The following is a 14,558-nucleotide window of genomic DNA, read 5'->3' on the forward strand; positions in this document are numbered from 1 at the left end:
GGGAATCATCTTTCTTGTTTTCTGTGCACATTATCAATAGTTTATTATAGAAGAAGCATGATGAGTTAGTAAAAAACTGAGCCCCTAGATCTGTGAACATGTTAGTGATGTGATGGTCCAAGCAGCACTGACCATTTGCCTATCCTATCCAGCGGGTGGGGTCCGTAGGAGGCAGGCTGCCAGCCATGTCTTCCACTCTACAGTGAAGAGCCCTGTGGTGTGAGGTTTTGTGGATGGCTGGGGAAGTGGGCATCTGCTTGCTCCTGTGTATACAGCATCTTGCCTTCTATCCCTCACCTGTCCCCAGAAGGCCTTGGCGGGGATGCTTCTTCAAGCAATAACACCGTCTAGAGAGCAACTTCTCCATGTGATCACGGTGCCAAGGTTGGCCCTGTTAGGGGCTGGGAGGTTAGGTAAGTCTTCAGGGTTTGAAATCAAACAGCGAGGAACCCTGTTTTTATGAACAGGGATTGATTGGTCTTTACTGCCTATGCCAAGAGGAGCTTTAAAGCAGGGGAGGTCTAAGAAGTGTCTTTTCCCTCAGAATGTGCTGTGGTTGTTGCTCTTCGCCACACTCCATCCTTCAGGATGATCCAGCTTTAACATGAATGTCACATTTTATTTTCAAGGAATTATTACCTATGTCCCCTTTGTAAAGGAGAGATACTATGGTAAATCTTTTTATTAAATAATGTAAAGATGTATATCTGTATTTTTGGATCATGGATTATGGATATATTGTTTAATAAATAAAGTATTTTTGGGAAGAAACATTTGAAAGATCATTTTGAAAACAGGATGTAGATCCCTGTGCTGTGTCAGAGGTGAGCATGTGTCATGTTCATTTACTCAGTCAAGGTTGCCAAGAGGGACCCTATAGACCTAGGACCCTGAATTTGGCTTTGGTTGGGTATTCCGGGAGGTCAGTGGCCAGTGCTGCATTTCCAGACTCCCAGGGAAGATGTGTGCATAAATGGGAGTACCAGGGGCTGCTTTATACAGTAGTACTGAGGGGCTGGGTATGTGTCTCAGCGGTAGAACACTTGCCTGGCATGTGCAAGGCCCTAGATTCATCCCAGCAATGTGAAGAAAAGTACTGGGTCCCCTGGTGTGAGGACCTAGACCTGGGGGATTCTTGAGAATGTTAGCATCCCCTTGAGAACATCCTAGCCTGGTTGGGCAGTTTCCACACACATACACAAAAGACTGGTGCTTAGCAGAATTTATTTCCCACAGTTCCGAAGGTTTGAAATCAAGGTTCAAGCAAGGTTGCTATCTGCTAAGGGCTTTATGTGGGCTGCTGCCTTCTCACTGTGTGCCCGAGACAGTACGTGTGGAGCTGAGTAGAAAGGGAGTTCTCTAGTATTTATCTCATTTTGTAGCCTTGACTATCCTTGAATTCTTTCTGTAGACCAAACTGGCCTGAAATCCCAACACCTGGTAAGTCAGGTTGTTCCCTGAGCTGTAGGTAGCCTAGTCTACATAGCGAGTTGCAAGCCAGGCTGGCCAGTGTAGTGAGATGCAGGGCTCTGAGCATGCTAGGCAAGTGGTCTACCAACTGAGTTACATCTTGGTCCCCAGGGTTTCTTTAAAACTGATCCTGAAGGCCCCAGCCATAAGCCCCTGCTTGCCCTTAGTTACAGGCATGGAGACTCTGCCCCCAAACAGTCAGGTTAGGGGTTAGGGCTTCCACATTCGAATCCGAGCATATTCATTACTGAGTCGTCTTGAACATTTCCTTGACCAGTGCTGAGTTAACACGGTCAGCATGAGAGCAGCTTTTCACCCAGCATAGGAGACACTTTGTCAGCGGCTGTGGTTTTAGGGGAAGGGTCCAAGATGCCGCTGCTGGCTTTGATGATTGGGTGCTGGGTATATAAAAGGACCAAACACCTTCTGGGTGTCTTTCCTAAGCCTGTAACTGATTAAGGGTTACTAATGCTGTGATGACACACCATGACCTTGGAGACATTCACAGTGCCACATTACTGTTCATCACCAAAAGAAGTTAGGACAGAAACTCTAATAGGGCAGGATCCTGGAGGCAGGAGCTGATGCAGAGGCCATAGAGATGCTGTTTACTGGCTTGTGTCCATGGCTTGGCTCACCCTGCTTTCATACAGAATTCAGGACCGTTAGCCCAGAGATGGCCCCACCCACAATGGGCTTGGCCCTCCTATCAATCTCTAAGAAAATGCCTTTTTTATAGGGGGATCTTATGGAGGTATTTTCTCAACTAAGATTCCTTTCAGATAACTCTAGCTTGTGTCAAGTTAACAGAATGTCATTCTTGGTAACTTGTAAACACCCTTAGTGGCCTATGGAATATGGGCCAACTTGGTAGAAACAGCCCAGTAGAAGCCTCTGGAATGTCCTTTCAACCAGTATGTGTTAACCATGTCCAAGTGCCCCTGTCTGATAAACCTGGGAGGGTGAGCAGACCTGAGGTAACTGCTCTTCTGGAGGTGCAGCTGTAGCTTGATTCCTCCCAGCACATATCATGTAGCTGTTGACCCCTAAATGCTGCATTCTCTTCTTTTGGGTTTGTCTGTGTAGCCCTGGCTGTCCTGGAACTTGCTCTGTAGACCAGGCTGGCCTTGAACTCAGATCTGCCTGCCTCTGCCTCTCTCTCAAGTGATGCGATTAAAGGCATGTGCCACCACCGCCCAGCATATTCTTTCATCCAGTTTGCAAGGACTACCACAGTGCCTTGGCTTTTAGTTGGCAAAGCTCCTCTATACCTCTCTGTTCTTGCCTCAGCTCCAGGAGCCTCCTGCTCTTCCCTGATACAGAGATCTAAAGTAATTATCTTAACATCTTAAAGAATGTACTTCCAGGCTTGTTCCTCGATGGGAAACGGAAGTGGGTAAGTTGGAAGAAGTGACAGTTTCTGGAGCTGCCCCAGGAAACTGGGAGATGAACCCTGTTTCAGATACCAGGTCTGTCCAACCATTAAAATGGAAACTACTGGGCTGGTGAGATGGCTCAGTGGGTAAGATCACCCGACTGCTCTTCTGAAGGTTCAGAGTTCAAATCCCAGCAACCACATGGTGGCTCATAACCATCCGTAACAAGATCTGACGCTCTCTTCTGGAGTGTCTGAAGACAGCTACAGTGTACTTACATATAGTAAATAAATAAATCTTAAAAAAAAAAAAAAAAAGGAAACAACTGGGGTTATTTAATCGCTGAATATTACTGGGGGATGCTGAAGTAACAATAATTGCAAGAATTAGCAATTACCTGTTACCTAGGGCTGGGAGTTGAAGGGAGACAGTATAAACCAGAAACAGCCCAGTAAACTACTGCTGGGCTGCAGCTCTGTGCCTTGGAGTTGCCGAAAGGTACTACTGAACTGCCTGAGGACTGGGTAGCTGGGGCTGGCCCCAAGAGGTCAGGGATGCTCTGTAGAGCTGGGCTGGCCTTTGTGGTCCCTATGGTTAAGTCCCAGCCTCGGGCTTTTGTTTCTTTGAGGGTAGGGCAGAGTCCTGTCTGGTGATGGAACAGTGACTCTAGGTGAGACAGAAGCCCTGGGGAGACAGAGGTTGGGTCAGCAGGAGCACAAACAAGGCCGAAGGTCTGGGAAGGGCGGAGCACACTCAGCAGGGTGGTAGGATGGGCGGGCTGACACACATGCGCAGTCTCTCGCTCCACCCCTCCAGTTCAGGCCTACGGTTCTGCAGGGGTGGGAAGCAGGGTGAGGGTGTGGACTCGGTTTTTGCACTCGGACGGAAGCTAGGGTGCGTAGTGGGCTAGCTGTAGTTCCTGGGTGGAGGGCGCTGGTGTCTGGGTCTGTGCAGTCCCGGCTGTGGCCTGTCAAGTGATTGCGCAGGTCAGGTATGAGTCGGGATTGCCGGTAGGGCGAACCTACTTGCAACGCTTCTCACCTACACCCACTGGCCGTGTGGGCTGGGAATGCAAATAGTTGTTCCTCCTTGACGTCACAGCACATGGCGCATGCGCATGCTGTGCGCATGGCGTGTTGTGTTTTTCCGCCTCAGGTAAGGCGGAAGCAGCAGTCAAATAGAGCTAGCCTTCGGGCGGAAGGCGGCCTCTTCTGGATAGCTACCGGTGTGCGGACCGCTTCCCTTCCCTTCCCTCCTTTAAGCCATTTTTGTTGATTACCCAACTTTTGTAAAACTGGTGGCACAGTATTACGTAAAATGTAAAATTTGCCTTTCAATTTTGTTTGGGTGCACAATTCCGGGATACCTTCCCTTTTCGTGCAAAAGTTAAAATACAGTGCCCTGGAGAGCCAGCACCGTCCACAGGTATACACTCAGCGGAGTCTCGGGACTGTAATACTGCAGGGCGAAACATTAAGAACCGAACACCAGTCCTCTGCATCCTGCAGCCCCAAGCCACCCTGTTCCTCTAGGCCAGCGATTCTCAACGTTCCTTAACGCTGGGGCCCTTTAATATAGTTCCTCGTGTTTCCGTGAACCCCAACCACAAAACGTTTCCAATGCTACTTCATAACTAATTTTGTTACTGTTATGAATCACAATGTAAAAAAAATCCGAGGTGCAGGATGTCTGATACGTGTCGCCCCACAAGGGGTCGCGACCCACAGGTTGAGAACAGCTGCTGTAGGCGGCTTTGTGGAGGTGACTTCAGAGGGGGTGTAGAGGTTGTTGTGGGGCTTTCTCATTCATTGCTTACAAGTCGCAAATTCAATCTCTCCCCCCCCCCCCGACCCCCTCTCAAGAGCAGGAGCAATGGTGCTCCATCTGGTGTCCAGATGGTCTGCAAGTCTCCTCTGGACATCTCCAGGATGGAGGAGGACCTACACCCAGAGAGCTGTGGGGTTGAAGCTGCTGGGTGGCCCTCGGGGTGTGTACAGCCCCTTGGCTTGCAGAGCGTACTCCGTGGTCGCTGGCAGCCCAGAGGTGACCCTGACCCCTGAGCGATACCCGGTGCAACGGCTGCCTTTTTCTACTGTGTCTGAGGAGGACCTGGCTGCATTTGAATGCATCATACCTGGCAGAGTAATTACAGATGCAGAGCAACTACAGACATGCAATGTGGACTGGCTGAAGACCGTCCGGGGTGAGTCAGGACATGGGCGAGGGGAACAGATTCCTTGTCCGCTTGCTTCACATCCCTTTGATGACACCACCAAGGTCTTCTGAGAATAAAATCGGCAGATTAAAAGGTGTAGCACTTGGCTAAAGTGAGCACTTGTGGACACTGCTGCCTGCATCTGCGCAGCTTCCTCTTAGCTGGCTCTCACCAAAGGCATCTCTCCCAGTTCTAGAAGCCTAGAGTCCGGAAGCAGGTGTGTTCTCTGCAGGCTCTAGGAGAGGGTCCTTGCCATTGTGAACTTCGGGTGACTCCAGGTGTTGCTGGTAACCTCCTCCTAGCTTCTGCTTCTGTCTTTATTCTGTCTTCTATTTTGTTTTGTTTTGTTTTGTTTGTTTGTTTGTTTGTTGTGCTTTTTGAGACAGCATTTCTCTGTTGTATCCCTGGCTGTCTTGAGACTTTCTCTGTAGACCAGGCTGATGTCAAACTCACAGAGATCCACCTGCCTCTGCCTCCTGACTGCTGGCATTAGTGTTTACCACCACCAAAGGGCATCTTCTTCTGTCATTTAAAAAGACAGAAGTGTGGTGTGTGTGTGTGTGTGTGTGTGTGTGTGTGTGAGAGAGAGAGAGAGAGAGCGAGAGAGAGCACAAATGCTCTTGGAAGCCAGAAGAGGGTATTGGACCTCCTGGAGTTACAGCCACAGGTAGTTGTGAGCCATGTTATGTGGGTGCTGAACATCAAACTGGGGTTCTCTGCAAAAGCAGCAAGTGTTCTTAATCCTTGAGCCATCTCCAACCTCCTCTTCTATCTTTTTAAAAAAGTATTATTTATTTAATATATACGAGTACACTGTAGCTGTCTTCAGACACTCCAGAAGAGGCAACAGATTCCATTACAGATGGTTGTGAGCCACCAGGTGGTTGCTGGGAATTGAACTCAGGACCTCTGGAAGAGCAGTCGGTGCTCTTCACCGCTGAACCATCTCTCCAGCCCCCTCCTCTTCTATCTTTTTTTTTTTTTGGTTTTTAGAGACAGGGTTTCTCTGTATAGCCCTGGCTGTCCTGGAACTCACTTTGTAGACCAGGCTGGCCTCGAACTCAGAAATCCACCTGCCTCTGCCTCCCAAGTGCCCTCCTCTTCTATCTTATAGAAACTCTTGTCAGTGTATTTAGGGTCTGCTTAGTCCAGGATGATCTTAATGTGAGGTTTTTTTTGTTTGTTTTTTTTTTTTTAAGTTTTAAGGGATGTATATGTACGTCTTTGTGTGAGAGTGGATTTGTGCACTTGGATGCAGTACATGTGGAAGCCAGAAGGTGGCGTCGGATCCCCTGGAACTTCTAAGTGTGGATTCTGGGACCAAATTCTAGGCCCCTGAACTGCTTTTACCTTATCAGCCATCTTCAGCTCTTATTCTGTCAAGAGCCTATGTCTGTCTTGGGCATGGAGGGGGAGAGGCTCCTGCCCCTGAGGGTAGCCTTTCTCTGGCTTGGCCGGGCCTTTCCAACTAGACTTTCCTCTTGGTTTAGCATTTCTCTGTTCTGTCTGGGTGGTTTCGAGCCCCATGTTCCTTGTTTTTTTGTTGAGCTCATTAGCCACTAGCTCCTCATTTTATCAGTGTCTAGTTGGAAGGGTCTGTGTGTATCACAAGAGTGGACTCTTCCTGTTGTTGCACTGCCTGCTATGAGCAGGCCCCTTGCTGGGCACCCAGTTGTCTGTTGGGAAACCCATTGCAGACTTAATTTCTTGCTCACCTTCGCCAGCAGTATTCACAGCACTAAGCTCATTCATGCAGGATGGCTGAACACCCTGAACACAGCCAACAGAAATTTCCCTGGCGACCAGGGTCCCTGTGTTAGGACAGCCAGCCTACTCAGAAAAGGTTCTTCTAATGTGAAGCAGCAATCACAAGGCAGGGGATGTGTAGAGCTTGAGTCTTCGGGTGACATGGTGAGAGAACAGAGCTGCACCATAATGTCTCTGCAGCTACCTCTGCCTTAGAGTTCGTGGGGATGCTGGGAAGTAGGAAGAAACTTGATCCTCCTGGGTGGCTGTGGCTACCAATGCTGCCCCAAGCTTAGAGGGTCTCCCACTGGGCATCAGACAGACTAGGGCAGTAAACAGTGAAGAAGGCAAGAAAGGGCTAGAATGGAGGTTCAGTTTGGGGGACAGGTGAGAGTGAGTGGAACCCTTCAGGAAGGGATCTGGTCTCCACTGGAACTACGATAAGGTGGACAGGTAGATCTGTGAGTCAGGTGTTCAGCCGCTGTACTAGTTGGTTAAAGAAGGAGAGTCTGTGTTAAAACCAACACGCAGTTTGAGGAACACCGGGATGTTTCCAAGTTGCAAGGGTTTCTTGAGTCTGAAGAGAAGCCCACCAGAGCTCGTTGCACATCGATGCTGAAACCACCTTCCCTCCCACAAGGCCAGGTGGGGAGGGGGCATTGGCTCTACCGGTTGCTGTAGTGATCCAGCTGTTGCATATTTCCTAGACAGGTCAGGACCCTCTGACATCTTCCTCTTGTACTGGAGTGGCTGTGGGTCTGGTGGCCATGCTGGTCACCTCACTGAGGAAGAGCAAATGCTGTAGAGGACATTCTTTTGGATAAGCTACAGTGGAGGGTGGGCGTCGGGGGAGGAAGGGTTGTGACCGGGCCACTTTCCTCCACCTGGGCTGATAAACCTCTTCCCTTGTTACAGGCTGTAGTAAGGTGTTGCTGAGACCCCAGACCTCAGAGGAAGTCTCCCAGATTCTTAGGTAAGGAGATGTCTGCAGACAGGGTACCTTACAACACCATGGGCTACATTCATACCTACCCATTAGAAGATAGGGGGTTGAGGGCATCCCTTTCTCTGGATCCGAATCTGTAAGAATACCAGCTGTAGGACTCATCACAGGCCCAGGCCCAGGGTTGGTGTGTTGAACTCAGAACTCAGCATGTGGAGGGGGTAGGGTGGTAGAGATACGGAGATAGAGAGAGATAGTCTTACAAAGACGTACTAGAATCAGGTCACATGTACCACTTCTACAAGACCCCAAGAAAGTGTCAGCTTCTTTCTCTTCCCCCCTGTACAGCTTTGGGATGGATTCTCTCTTAGACTTCTTCATGGGATACCGGGGAAGAGCCCCTGTCAAAGCTGTAGCAGAAAGGCCTGGCAAGGGGATCTGGCTTGGGAGACCAGTGTCAGCTTGGTAGCATGTCCTTTGGGGAGAGTTGTATGAGCATAGGGATGCTGGCTTGCTACCGACACTATTTTTGTCCCAGGCACTGCTATAAGAGGAACTTGGCTGTGAACCCGCAGGGCGGGAACACTGGCATGGTGGGTGGCAGCGTCCCTGTCTTTGACGAAGTCATCCTGTCCACTGCCCTCATGAATCAAGTCATCAGCTTTCACGATGTATCTGGTAAGCTTGTGTGTGTGTGTGTGTGCTCCAGACTCCTCTGTCTGTCCTGCCGCCAGATGAGGTCGTCTTTCCTTGGTAGCACTGAGACTGTCGTTAGGCTAGAAATGCATTCAGACATTTGTGTGTGAGGTCCTGGCTGGGACATGCTGGTGACCTTCCTGGCATCTATAGGGTGTCCAGGTCTGGAAGGCAGTGATGGCGGTGTTCATGGTTGTGGTAGCAGAAGTTGTGATTGCTAGGGCAAAAGAAGCTGACTTTTGGTAATATTTACCTTTCTTTCTTTTTTTTTTTTTTTTGAGACAGGGTTTCTCTGTGTAGCCTTGGCTGTCCTGGAACTCACTTTGTAGACCAGGCTGGCCTTGAACTCAGAAATCCACCTGCCTCTGCCTCCCAAGTGCTGGAATTAAAGGCGTGCGCTACCACGCCCGGCAATATTTATCTTTCTTAAATTTTTGGTTATTCTGGGGACAGAAGCCAATGGCTTCAGGCAATTGATACCTGTTGCTTAGAAGCAGAGAATTAGATAAAGCATTTATTGCTAGTGCTCCTTCCTCTGGCAAGTGAGCTCTTGACTTTGTTTGAACCAGAGTGGAAAAGGAAAGAAAATATGTCTCTCACACAGACACATACACACGAGGCCAGTGTGTGTGTGTGTGTGTGTGTGTGTGTGTGTGTGTGTGTGTGATAAAGTGGAAAATGGCCTCACTTGGATGGATGGATGGATGGATGGATGGATGATGGATAGATGAATGCTGGATGGATGGGTGAATGATGAATGGATGGGGCAGAGTTCCTCAAGCCACCAGCTTTATTTCTTTTCTCTGGCCTTTTTTTTTTTTTTTTTTTTAACCTTGTTGGACAAAAGTTCTTTGGAAAATTACCTCACAGATAAAATATTACACAAAAGGGGAACTACAGAAAGATGTTGATATTAAATTTAAGGCAATGTTTCATTCTGTAAACTCATTAAAAGTTCAAAGAAGGGGGCTGGAGAGATGGCTCAGTGGTTAAGAGTACTGACTGTTCTTCTGAAGTTCCTGAGTTCAAATCCCAGCAACCACATGGTGCCTCACAACCATTCATAATGAGATCTGATGCCCTCTTCTGGAGTGTCTGAAGACAGCTACAGTGTACTTAGATATAATAATAAATAAATCTTTAAAAAAAAAATTAAAGAAGTTCAAAGAAGCTGGGCGTCTTTAATCCCAGCACTCAGGAGGCAGAGGCAGGTGGATTCTGAGTTCGAGGCCAGCCTGGTCTACAAAGTGAGTTCCAGGACAACCTGGGCTATACAGAGAAACCCTGTCTCAAAAAACCAAAAAAAAAAAAAAAAAAAAAAAAAAAAAGTTCAAGGAAACAGTTTCACATGACCTTGCCTTATCATAGTGCACACCTGTGGCTTTATCCTTGGACCTGACCTAGAGTGAGTGTTTTCTTTGATCAAAAATTTGTCATAAGCCTATTGCTCTTTTTAGTGTAATTATAAAAATTCATTATATTTCTTTTTAAAAAAAGATTTATTTATTATTATATGTAAGTACACCATAGCTGTCTTCAGACACACCAGAAGAGGGCATCAGATCTCATTATAAGTGGTTGGGACTCACCATGCAGTTGCTGGGATTTGAACTCAGGACCTTTGGAAGACAGTCAGTTCTCTTAGCCGCTGAACTATCTCTCCAGCCCTCATTATATTTCTTTTCTTTTCTTTTTGGTTTTTTGAGACAGGGTTTCTCTGTGCAGCCCTGGCTGTCCTGGAACTCACTCTGTAGACCAGGCTGGCCTCGAACTCAGAAACCCACCTGCCTCTGCCTCCCGAGTGCTGGGATTAAAGGTGTGTGCCACCGTGCCCGGCCCTCATTATATTTCTTATTCAACCTTTCTTACTATGATGAGGAGTGGGCACATTCTATTCTTGATTCTAACTTTATTACATCTTTCTAGCAAATAACTAAAACCATCTCTTCTTTCCTAAGATTATTTGAATCAAATCAGGAATTGTATAAAACCATTAATTCATCTAAACAGCATTAATTCATGAAAGTTCATCTTTATGTTGATCTGCAGGAAGTCTGCTCAATAGGGTGGGCTAATGCCCAGGAGTCCTTAGGCTATGTAAGAGTGACAGGAAAGGCATATCAGCTGCAAGAAGCCATCCTGAGATGAAGTCTCTTGGGACCTTGCCTCTCAGAGCTCACCCATTTTAGGCCATGCAAAAGATGGGCCACCTCCACGAAGGTCACCTGCCTAGTCTTAGCCTTTCTAGATGGTTCCTGTCAGGGACAGAACTGACAGCTGTGTCAAGGACATCCTCTGTGTGCTGTAAATCACTAGGTGGCTTTCACAGTGGGCATATCACACAAATCCCATTTGTATCCAGTCCTTGCCATGGCAGCTCTTCCTGGACATGTATGGCCAGACAGTGGCACCGGTGAAGGGGCTTCCTAGCTTTTCTTCAGTACCGAGGCTAGATAACTGTGTAAAGGACTGCTGTTTGCAGTTGTCAGCAATACTCTCAACACCAAAAAGCATCGAAACATTGTAACTCAGGAGCCCAGTGCTCCGGAAGCTGAGGCACTGCTTTGTAACAGACCTTTCTTGTCCTCACTCCTCTTAACCATGCAAGAAACTTCTCCGTTTTTGCCCTTCTGGTTTTTCTTGTTATATATTGTAATTTCAAAGGACCAATTGTTTTGATTTTGTCTAGAAGGAAGAGATGGCTTCTGTGGAGAACTTCCCTTCTGGGAGGTTCTTACCTACAAGGGAGTTCTCAGCAGTTGAGTTTTCATACCCCTAGAGTTTTCAGAGGTTATTGGTAACTCAGTCGCCCTTTGTAGGAATCCTGGTTTGCCAGGCAGGCTGTGTGCTGGAGGAGCTGAGCAGGTACGTGCAGGAGCGGGACTTCATCATGCCACTGGACTTGGGAGCGAAGGGCAGCTGCCACATCGGGGGAAATGTGGCAACAAATGCTGGTGGCCTGCGATTCCTGAGATATGGCTCCCTTCGAGGGACTGTCCTGGGCCTGGAAGTGGTGAGCCAGATTCCAAAGGGGTACAAAGCCTGCCCTGGGGGTGTCCTAGCTTCAGACCGAGGCTGCTGTCTTGGCAGTCGTATAGAATGTGAGGTTATATTGTTGTGTGTCTATCCATTCCAGGTTAGGAAACCCTGTTGTAATGGTTTCAGGCTCTAGGAGCTTCAGGGACACGTGGAGTTCACAGAGGAGCCACCAGGGGGCACTTTTCTCAGGCAGCGATGCTGTCCTTGTACCTGACTTTCAGAAATTGGAAAATGAGGAAGGTTAGCTAAGGCCAACTTGAGTCCCCTCCCCTGACCCCTGTCTCTGACTGATATGATAAAATGACTGGCAGAAGTAACTAAAGGGAGGAAGGGTTTGCTTCAACTCACTCTGAGAGGATACAGTCATCAAGGCTGGGAAGGGATGCTCACAGGAGAGGTAGGGAGCTGGTTACGTCGTGTCAGGAAGCAGAAAGCGATCAGCACTGGCTCAGGCCATTTTAGTCAAGCTGGGGGCTGTTGATGTCCACTTTTAAGGTAGGTTTTTCTACTTCAGTTAAATATTTCTGGAAACACCCATATAGACACCATGGGCCTAGGGCTTCCATGGTCCTCTTCCCAAGCTCTTCTCCCTCCCTTCCTTCCCCTCCTTCTTTCCTCCCCTTCCTTCACTCCCCCCATTGTGTGTGTGTGTGTGTGTGTGTGTGTGTGTGTCTGAGTGTCTTTTTTTTTAAAGGTATTTCAGGCAAATGGGCCCAGTCAATACTCATGTTTTAAAGATTTATTTATTTTATGTATATGAGTACACCATTGCTCTCTTCAGACACCCATCAGATCCCATTATAGATGGTTGTGAGCCACCATGTGGTTGCTGGGAATTGAACTCAAGACCTCTGGAAGAGCAGTCGGTTCTCTTAACCGTTGAGCCATCTCTCCAGCCATTTTTTAAAAAAATATTTATTTATTTATTATATGTAAGTACACTGTAGCTGTCTTCAGACACCCCAGAAGAGGGCATCGGATCTCATTACGAATGGTTGTGAGCCACCATGTGGTTGCTGGGAATTGAACTCAAGACCTCTGGAAGAGCAGTCGGTTCTCTTAACCGTTGAGCCATCTCTCCAGCCATTTTTTAAAAAAATATTTATTTATTTATTATATGTAAGTACACTGTAGCTGTCTTCAGACACCCCAGAAGAGGGCATCGGATCTCATTACGAATGGTTGTGAGCCATCATGTGGTTACTGGGATTTGAACTCAGGACCTTTGGAAGAGTAGTCAGTGCTCTTAACCACTGAGCCAGCTCACAAGCTCTAGCCCTGGCTTTCTATGTGGCTGCTAGAAATCAGGACTCTAGTCCTCTGTGCAGCTCCCCCCCCCCCAACCATCTCCCCTGCTCCTGGTTTTCTTCAAGTCGACAGTGAGGACTCACTTTATCACATCTTCTGCTCGGTTTTAAGGGTAGATAGAGCCTCTGTCCTATTTACTAGGTAACCAGGACAAATGTGAAACCATGCCTTATCCAGCAAGTCCCAATGTCTCAGTGGTTATGCTTTCTATTATTATTATTATTATTATTATTATTATTATTATTATTATTCTGACTTGAAGTCTTAGCCATCAAACCTCAGGTAGAATTGCAATATGGGAGCCAACAATCATCAGTGCCTTTATGACTGAGGGCCCTGGAGGCAGGGCTGTTCTCTGCTGTTGAGTCCTCCCAGCTGTGCTCCCCCAACTCCCGCTGTGCCCCTTGTTCCCCTTTCGTGGGCTCCCAGCCCCTTAGGTATGTTCCCTGCCCCCAAGCTGCATGTTGGCTACTCCTAGCTTGACGGGTGCCTTCTCCCAGATCTGTTCCCTGTGCCTTGCAGCTGTGCTTCTGGCTCGCCTAGTCTGTGCTCCTCACCGGCACCCACTCCCTGCCCTCTGCAAGAGTGCACTCGGCCTTGACTGGGTTTTCCACCCTCAGCCAGACAATGAACTTCTTGGCTTAAGATTTGGTCAGGGGAGCCTTGTTCTAGCTGGGGAGAAAAGTCATCCTAGGTCTGATTATCCCATTCCAGGTTCCCATTCCTTCCCAGGCTTCACTGTGAATCAAATAGGGGTGGGATGGGCAGGGTGGGTGAGGCTTTATGACTGGCTACTTTGTGTGTGTGTGTGTGTGTGTGTGTGTGTGTGTGTGTGTGTGTGTGTGTGTGTCTGTGCATTTGGAGTTGGATCAGCATTTCCAGAGAAGGGAAGGGTGGCCTGTGTAGGAAGGCCATCTCTTTCCTCTTGCCAGGTCCTCGCTGATGGGACCATCCTGAACTGCCTGACGTCTCTGAGGAAGGACAACACAGGCTATGACCTGAAGCAGATGTTCATTGGGTCAGAGGGCACCCTGGGAGTCATCACTGCTGTGTCCATCGTGTGCCCACCCAGGCCCAAGGCTGTGAACGTGGCTTTCCTTGGTAGGTCCTTCAGTTTGCTTCTGAGCCAGCTAGCGGAGAGTGGGTGGCTGCTCTGGACACGTCGGAGTGAGGGTGGAAGGAGCGGAGCCCATGGCTCCATGCCTCTCTGCTTCCTGTCCTGAGGACATCTGGGTCCTGGCCCTCCAGGTGTCCAGAGGGTAGCCTGATCCAGACCTGGTGATTGTTTCTGCTCAGAACACACTTCACTCTTACAAAATTGAGATTTTTCTTCTCTGTCCCACCACATTTGGATTTAAAAAGTATGTTGTGTGGTCCTGAGAGAGGCAGAGGCATAGTGGTAATTGCTCTGTGGCAGTGGGCCTCTGTCTCTGCTCTCTGTCTCTCTGTGTCTCTGTCTCTGTCTGTCTCTCCCTCTCTCTATCTTTCTCTGTCTCTCTGTCTCTCTCTGTCTCCCCCACTCCCTCCCTGTCCCTCCCTCCAGCTCCACAGTTGGCTCTAGCCTCTCCATACATAGGGCCCGCATAGCATTCCGCTTTCCTTTTCTGCACAGCTGACATGAAGCCAGCTTCTGTCTGTGGCCCGCCTGTGGCTCCTGTTTTTCTCTTACCTTCCTTTGGATTGCTATCAGCCCTTCTGTCCGAAGCTGCCACATTCAGCTAAACTGAGTGAGTTCTGGAGGGAGCTGGGCATGCGTGCCTCACCA

The 14,558-nt window shown here is 48.4% G+C and overlaps 1 protein-coding gene across 2 annotated transcripts in view; it reads left to right on the forward strand.

Moving 5' to 3' along the window:
* Positions 1-3,656: 3,656 nt before the first annotated feature.
* D2hgdh (D-2-hydroxyglutarate dehydrogenase) overlaps positions 3,657-14,558 on the forward strand; it is a 20,020-nt gene continuing 9,118 nt past the window's right edge. Inside the window, exons 1-6 of one of the 2 annotated variants that reach the window (XM_021198781.2) lie at positions 3,657-3,740; positions 4,714-5,049; positions 7,723-7,780; positions 8,289-8,428; positions 11,266-11,459; positions 13,726-13,894. In XM_021198781.2, the coding sequence (XP_021054440.1) occupies positions 4,719-5,049; positions 7,723-7,780; positions 8,289-8,428; positions 11,266-11,459; positions 13,726-13,894 (892 nt within the window). In that variant the 5' untranslated portion in view covers positions 3,657-3,740; positions 4,714-4,718. Of the gene's footprint in view, positions 3,741-4,201; positions 4,272-4,713; positions 5,050-7,722; positions 7,781-8,288; positions 8,429-11,265; positions 11,460-13,725; positions 13,895-14,558 lie in introns of those variants that run through there. The other variant, XM_029539379.1, reaches the window with a different exon arrangement.

Source organism: Mus pahari, chromosome 5 (genome assembly GCF_900095145.1).
Source record: "Mus pahari chromosome 5, PAHARI_EIJ_v1.1, whole genome shotgun sequence".
Lineage (NCBI taxonomy): Eukaryota > Metazoa > Chordata > Mammalia > Rodentia > Muridae > Mus > Mus pahari.